The 8355-nt window shown below is 30.0% G+C and overlaps 1 protein-coding gene across 2 annotated transcripts; it reads left to right on the top strand.

The window, feature by feature from the left end:
• Window positions 1-111: 111 nt before the first annotated feature.
• Window positions 112-8125, top strand: LOC111705180 (11-beta-hydroxysteroid dehydrogenase-like 2). Of its 2 annotated transcripts, none has more exons than XM_023477647.1 (9): window positions 112-149; window positions 2313-2398; window positions 2660-2698; window positions 2772-2795; window positions 3269-3331; window positions 4366-4437; window positions 5209-5289; window positions 6677-6725; window positions 8023-8125. In XM_023477647.1, the coding sequence occupies exons 1-9, from the start codon at window positions 116-118 to the stop codon at window positions 8073-8075; spliced, it is 501 nt and encodes a 166-aa protein (XP_023333415.1). In that variant the 5' UTR covers window positions 112-115; the 3' UTR covers window positions 8076-8125. The 2 variants fall into 2 exon arrangements, with proteins under 2 accessions (XP_023333415.1, XP_023333414.1); XM_023477646.1 differs by lacking the exon at window positions 112-149 and adding an exon at window positions 773-816.
• Window positions 8126-8355: the final 230 nt, after the last annotated feature.

Here is an 8355-nt window from a genome sequence, read left to right as displayed (position 1 = left end):
TGAAGGGAGTATAATCGGCAAAATACTGCTCGATTTTCGTCTGGTTTACAGTAAAAAGTAAAAAATCTTCCATATAATTTTTATTAAATTTTGATAATTGATTTCAGAATTTAAAATGTCGTTGGCAGGCAAAGTTGCAATAATAACAGGTATATTAAAGAATTAAACCAAAAGTTAACTTTTTTTTTAGCCTGGAAAAGGGTTATAATTCTAATAATTTCTACGTTGAATAAATGCGCAAGTCACTTTTGCAGGGAAACCTCAAATGAGAATTTGATTATTTATTTAATTTTATTCAACAACAAAGCACAAGATGATCTGCAACCCGCCCAACCAGAGTAGGTTGTTTTATTGGTTGGCCCATTATTAGCAAATGAGAATTTAAAATAATGATAAACACAGGGGTAATTAAATTGCAATTATGCAGTTCAGTACTTGACTGAGCCCTGAAATTCAACAAATTGTTCAACAATTGTCGAGTTGTTCTATTTTTTTGACATAAAAACATAAAACCCTGTGATCTAGACAACTCTAAAACTCAGTCATCAAATTGTTAGACACTTCGACTTGGACGTCGGGTTTTAACTAACCAACTCAAGCTAATACTTGTTTGAAGCGCTAGACGTGACATTGCTATTTTATAAATGTAAAGTGCTTTTTCTAGCATCAGGTTGAAGGGAGTATAATCGGCAAAATACTGTTCGTCTGGTTTCCAGTAAAAAGTAAAAAATCTTCCATACATAATTTTTATTAAATTTTGATAATTGATTTCAGAATTTAAAATGTCGTTGGCAGGCAAAGTTGCAATAATAACAGGTATATTAAACTTATAAACCAAAAGTTAACTTTGTTTTTTTCTAGCCTAGAAAAGGGTTATAATTCTAATAATTTCTACGTTGATTAAATGCGCAAGTCACTTTTGCAGGGAAACCTCAAATGAGAATTTGATTATTTATTTAATTTTATTCAACAACAAAGCACAAGATGATCCAACCCGCCCAACCAGAGTAGGTTGTTTTATTGGTTGGCCCATTATTAGCAAATGAGAATTTAAAATAATGATAAACACAGGGGCATTTACTTATAATAATGATGCAAATCAGGATAAAGGTTAGGAGGTAGTGAAGAGGTGTGTTGAAGGGTTGGAACAGCTAGGGTAAAATGTGTTTTTGAGAACAAAACTTAACATGAATTTAACATGACACTATGAAAATGTAGTTTTTATATATATACCATTGCATGTATGTATTGTATAATTTATATGTACACATATGTAGGTAAAATTACATAGTAAATTAATAAGTAATAAAACTAAGGATTTAATTTCACATTTTCTATGCTCCTTAACCTGTTACCTTTTTGTTTGATATTAGCTCCAAAATTGTGTTTAAAGTTTTTAATTTTGTCAATTTTTTTATACACAGTGAGCCCCTAGATGTTTCTTACTTTCACTTCAAAGTAAGTATCTCTATATTCTGAAAAACCAATATACTCCCCAAAAGAAAACTTCTATATATTTTTTTTCCAAATTTCAAGTAGTTTTTTAACTACGAAAATATACTTTTGTACATAATTTGTTCCTAATCATTGATGCTTTTAAATCTTCATTGAATCCAAAATGTACGTTTTGTACATTATTAGTTTCATAAACTTATTTGGACCCATAAAACTATAGAATAGTAAGATGACTGTTAGACTCAAGTTATAATTTTAATTAGTCCAATGAACATGATACACAGCAATTTTGCAGTAAAGACAGACTCAATTCCAAAGAGAATAGAATATATATTAGAGGGGAATATTGACCATTGCTCATTTCACATAGACTCTATGCCTTTTACTTTACAAACGATGATTTTCCGTTATAACTATAAATCAAATGTTGTTTTTTATTCACCTAATTCATTTTATAAAGTTTATTTAACAGCTTTAAAAAATTTGTAATTGAAATGAATAGTCTAGGGAACATACTGTATTAATGTACTCTACTGCATATAATTTGTGAACATTTACATGATTTGTACACTTTGAACTCCCTTTCAGACTGAAAGGGACTGAAAAAGTTCATACCGAGAGATTCCTTAAATTCCCCTCTAATATATATTCTATTCTCTATGCTCATTTCTCTTAATAAGCTGATTTTCAAGGAATTGGTACAACTGTACAACTGTACAACTGTACAACTGTACTGCAACATCAAATAAAAATAAGATGATTGAAATGTCTTTATACTCCACAGTTGTATTGTATTGTTCTCACAGTGCATAATTTGCTCTTAAGTTTTTAACCTGTGTACATGACTTGATGTTTAGGGGCAAGTTCTGGGATAGGGGCAGCTACAGCGATTCATCTAGCTAAGCTTGGTGTCAACTTGGCAATCACAGGTCGAAATATCCAGGTATATTTATAAACCTTTTCACCCAGTTGATCTCAGACAGGTCCAGTACGGTACAAGTCAGACCAGTAAATTGTTTCTGTGACAATTTTAAGTTACTTTTAAAAAAAAGACTTGATTAAAACTTTTATCATTATCATTAATCATCTTATCAATTTCAAATATTAAAAAAACAGGTGTTTTCTTCTTTTTTTTTCTGATCTTTCAGAAAAACTCTTGTCAATAAACAAACCTGAACTACTTGATACCTTTGAGTTGTTTTAGAACCTTGAAAAAACTGAAGAGAGATGTCGAGCGATAGGGGTAATTTTTTCATTTTAATTGTTTTTATTTTTAAGTGTTCTTTTAAAAAATTTGTATAACAATTTGTTTTTAGGGAGCGGAAGTTTTCGTAATTCAGGTAATAAAATCAAAATTAGTGTTTCGAACTCAAAACATTATTAAAATGTGAACTTGTGGGGGAAANGGGGGTAAATGCTGACATAAAAATGCTCGTTTTCGGATTGCTTAGTCATTGCTTTATTATGAAATAATAGTGGTTTTTATTACCAAAAAAATGTTTCGATAATTAAGAACCAAAAAGTTATGATAAATTCAGTCTGTTAAATGGACTGTAATTTTGAAAACTGGTTAATTATTCTAAAAAGTAACTTGCGGATTTCTACTCCAGAAAAACATAAAGAAGTGATCAGAATTTAACACTTTAGAAAAAACGACAGTATTTTCCGCATTATTGATCAGATTAAGGTTTCAATGCTACCATTGTGAATCGGGCATTGCTGTTTATGCATGGAGGGTCACCAGATTTAATGATTATTTTTTTACTGACGTAGATTTGTTTTTAATTTATCTTTTTGTTTGGTTCTATTTTAGGGAGATGTTTCCAATGAAACTGATTGTAAAAACATTATTGATTCAACTGTAAAACATTTCAAGGAACTTATCATGTGAATTAAGCTGTATAGCGAGAGATAGAACCCTCTACCGCCATGAGCCTCTGCTATGCAGATACGAGCCTCCCAGAAATGCTATGCAGGGCTTCCCTCCATTGTTTAGCAAAGGGGAGATGATGACTGCAGATAAAATTGATCGGAACAGGATTGCTATACACCTGAAATATAATTTTGAAATTATATCTTGTTTACAGTGAGAAAAAAATGTATTCCATAGTTTTCTGGTTCTCACTGTAAGACGTAATATTTTAGGATTAGATTTTCCATTAAAAACTAAAAATTTTAAACATGGAAATTAAATTTTTATTAAACAGAAGAGCTTTAGTTGTAGGTGTGGCTACGGTCCTGGAAGACAAAAATGTTCAAATGTGGAATAGAAGGGAAATAGTTGTGTGTCACAAATAGATTCTAGTACAATAGATGGCAACGTAGAATTTATAAACTCCCAGTACACCAATAGTCTGACGTCACAAGTGTCAACTAGGTTTTTGTTTCCGACAAAATTATAAATACTAGTGATAACTTTAGAATAAAGTGCTTATCTTACAGTAAAATAATGCAATTTTATTTGTTCTTCATTTTATGTTTTTACACATTTTTTAATCTTGGAAAACATGTCAACTAATGTTAGACAATTTCGTTTTCCTCGTTTTATATGACACTTGTGACGTGTATATTTGCCTGCTTTTCTGTTAGCTGTATGTCATTTAGTATAATTTATCAACGTTTCTAGCAATAATGTTTCAAGCAATTATATCTGCAGTCGGATAACAAACAAACATGGAATATTTAAAATAATAACTGAAATTGGCATTAGATAAAATTATTTTGATCTTTTTATACGGAGGGTGCATTGTATGTAAGATAAAATAAAAGATCTATTAAAAATTGAACAAGACATAATTAAGAAACTTTTAATATTTAATGCTAACTACACTCTATTGACTCATTATCCACTGAGATAGAAAATGATGATTTAAAGACGACATTATTATCATGATAGTGTACACTGTACAGAAACTGGACATATTGGTAAACAATGCTGGAATACTTGAAATGGGGTCTATAGAGAACACATCCTTAGAACAGGTTTAAAAATTTCCTTTAAAAATAGATTTCTTGTTCTTTAAAGATTTGGAAACTATAAACTGTACACCATTTTAATGTATTGTCTGGCGTTTATATTAATACAGTTATGCCAACTTTCTAATAAGTATTGATTTCTAACCACCAGAGATGACTATAAACAAAGAGAAGTTGTATAATTCAAGGGGATGTAATTTTTTATATGATTTCAATCAGAGGTGCAGGGGATATGAAGATATACGCAGGGATATTTATTAAAGTAGTAATCACTGTCCGGTCAGTCTGTTTTGTTTGTTTTGATATTTGATCATTACTCATAAGTGTGTTGAATTTTTTAGTACTTCCATGCAAAGCTGGGTTTACAAGCTTACTCTTGATAAAGCGATAATTCTCAACAATTATAGACTTGAAATAGTATTTGACATGAATTAAACAATAGTTTATTGGTATTGTACAAACTACATTATGTACAATACAACCTTGTTATTTACATTCATGTACGGGCTGTTTAAAACCTGCTTTATGTACTAAACAAATTAAACAAGCATGTAATGAACACACATGTTTGGGTTGTGTACAAACTGCTTTATGTACTTTACGACCAAATAATGAGCACTAATATACAGGCTGTGTAAAAGCTGGTTTATGTACAGTACGACCGTGTAATGAACACTAATATACGGATTGTGTACACTATAAAAACTGCTTTATGTATAGTACGACCATATAATAAACACAAATGTATGGTCTTTGTACAATCTGATTTATGTACAGTACGACCGTGTAATGAACACTAATGTACGGGCTGTGTACAACCTAACAATGCTTGCTGTTCCACATCTTGAAGCTACAAAGGTGAAATTCTGGTATTTTGTAATTTGTAATTGCAATAATTCTCATAATTAATTTAAAAGGTCATTTGTTTTGTCATGCATTACTATGCATTTTGTCATGCATTATTATGCATTTTGTCATGCATTATTATGCTTCTTGTCATGCATTATTATGCATTTTGTCATGCATTATTATGCTTCTTGTCATGCATTATTATGCTTATTGTCATGCATTATTATGCTTCATGTCATGCATTATTGTGCTTAATGTCATGTATTACAATGCTTAATGTCATGCATCATTATGCTTCTTTTCATTCATTATTATGCTTATTGTCCTGCATTATTATGCATTTTGTCATGCATTATTATGCTTATTGTCATGCATTATATTGCTTTTTGTCATGCATTATTTTGCTTAATGTCATGCATTATTATGCTTCTTGTCATGCATTATTATGCTTAATGTCATGCATTATTATGCTTCTTGTCATGCATTATTATGCTTATTGTCATGCATTATTATGCATTTTGTCATGCATTATTATGCTTATTATCATGCATTATTATGCGTAATGTCATGTATTATTATGCTTAATGTCATGCATTATTATGCTTCTTGTCATGCATTATTATGCTTATTGTCATGCATTATTATGCATTTTTTCATGCATTATTATGCTTATTGTCATGCATTATGATGCTTATTGTCATGCATTATTATGCTTAATGTCATGCATTTTTAAGGCTTCTTGTTATGCATTAATATGCTTATTGTCATGCATTATTATGCATTTTGTCATGCATTATTATGCTTCTTGTCATGCATTATTATGCTCATTGTAATGCATTATTATGCTTAATGTCATGCATTATTTTGCTTATTGTCATGCATTATTATGCTTAATGTCATGCATTATTATGCTTATTGTCATGTATTATTATGCTTAATGTCATGCATCATTATGCTTATTGTCATGCATTATTATGCTTAATGTCATGCATTATTATGCTTCTTGTCATCCATTATTATGTTTCATGTCATGCATTATTATGCTTCTTGTCATGCATTATTATGCTTATTGTCATGCATTATTATGCTTATTTTCATGCATTATTATGCTTTTCTTTTCCTTTATTTATTGCATTTATTGATGCTTATTTTTTTTATTTTTTTTATCGTATTAATTTTATTTATTTATGCTTAAAGGAACTGTATGACGTAGTTTCAAGTGATTTCCTATTTACAGAGTCAGAGGACCGATTCACAACCAATATCTGTCTGATAAGTGTTAAATTATGACAATTTCCTTCTTTGTTTCTGCTGCATTCCTTTACGGAGAAACCATTGTTTTAATATTTATGTGCGGCCCAGCATATTATCTTTAAAAACTCCAGTTTTGTTTCAGGGAAATATTGTTAATGTATCAAGTGTAAATGGAATCCGGTCATTTCCAGGTATATAAATATAGATGAATAAATGAATGAACAAATAGTTAATTAAATGAAAGGATTAACAAAAGAATAGATGAAAGGATGAATAGATGAATAAATGAATAGATGAAAAAATGAATAATTAAATAAATGAAAAGCTGAATAAATGAATAATTAAATAAATGAATAGATGAATGAATAGATGAATAAATGAATACATGAATAGATAAATAGATGTTGACAGATTGAATAACAAGTAAATTAATAAATAAAACTAGACAATTAGACAACTAAACAACTAGTCAAAATCTAGACAAAACCTAGACAGCTATACAAAAACTAGACAACTAGACAAAAACTAGACAACTAGACAAAATCTAGAGAATCAGACAAAAAATAGACAACTAGACAACCAGACAAAAAATAGACAACCAGACTAAAACTAGACAACTAGACAACCAGACAAAAACTAGACAACTAGACAAATAGACAAAAACTAAACAACCAGACAAAATCTAGAGAACCAGACAAAATCTAGAGAACTAGACAAAAGCTAGACAACCAGACAAAAACTAGACAACCAGACAAAAACTAGACAACCAGACAAAAACTAGACAATCAGACAAAATAAAGACAACTAGACAAAAACTAGACAACTAGACAAAATCTAGACAACTAGACAAAATCTAGAAAATCAGACAAAAACTAGACAACGAGACAAAATCTAGACAACTAGACAAAATCTAGAGAACCAGACAAAATCTAGACAATTAGACAAAAACTAGACAACTAGACAAAATATAGACAACTAGACAAAAACTAGACAACCAGACAAAAACTAGACAACCAGACAAAAACTAGACAACTAGACAAAATCTAGACAACTAGACGAAATCTAGAGAACCAGACAAAATCTAGACAACCAGACAAAAACTAGACAACTAGACAAAATATAGACAACTAGACAAAATCTAGACAACTAGACAAAATCTAGACAACTAGACAAAAACTAGACAACTAGACAAAATCTAGACAACTAGACAAAATCTAGACAACTAGACAAAATATAGACAACTAGACAAAAACTAGACAAATAGACAAAATCTAGACAACTAGACAAAATCTAGAGAACCAGACAAAATCTAGACACTATTCACAACTAGACTAAGAGAAAGTTTAGGATTAAAACATCATGTACTAATTGTTAGATTTACAGATTGATTTTTTGATTAATGGAATTGATTGATTGATTGATTGATGGTTTTATCAATGGATTAATTGATAGTTTGATCAATGGGTTGATTGATTGATCTGTATTAAGGTGTCCTAGCCTACAATATCTCTAAGGCTGCGCTGGACCAACTGACAAGGTAAATCCAAGTATATATAACTTAGGCATTAATAAATACGTGGAGTTAAGATTAATTTTCAATGTTACTTTTTAAGTTGCCATTTTGTTTTGATAAGACCAAAAATTTTGAGGNTGTATTAGTATATGTACTAGGTGTACTGTATTAGTATATGTACTAGGTGTACTGTATTAGTATATGTACTAGGTGTACTGTATTAGTATATGTACTAGGTGTACTGTATTAGTATATGTACTAGGTGTACTGTATTAGTATATGTACTAGGTGTACTGTATTAGTATATG

This window comes from Eurytemora carolleeae, unplaced genomic scaffold (assembly GCF_000591075.1).
Source record: "Eurytemora carolleeae unplaced genomic scaffold, Eaff_2.0 scaffold564, whole genome shotgun sequence".
Taxonomy (NCBI): domain Eukaryota; kingdom Metazoa; phylum Arthropoda; class Copepoda; order Calanoida; family Temoridae; genus Eurytemora; species Eurytemora carolleeae.
Note: the sequence above shows the minus strand (reverse complement) of the source record. Positions and strands in the feature narration are given on the sequence as shown.

Excerpts from the sequence above, each read along its gene's own strand:
- LOC111705180 (XM_023477647.1), top strand. The coding sequence starts at position 116 with ATGTCGTTGGCAGGCAAAGTTGCAATAATAACAG. Across the intron at positions 2,699-2,771 it reads AGAGATGTCGAGCGATAGGG|GGAGCGGAAGTTTTCGTAAT; the intron begins GTAATTTTTTCA and ends ATTTGTTTTTAG. Across the intron at positions 2,796-3,268 it reads CGGAAGTTTTCGTAATTCAG|GGAGATGTTTCCAATGAAAC; the intron begins GTAATAAAATCA and ends GTTCTATTTTAG.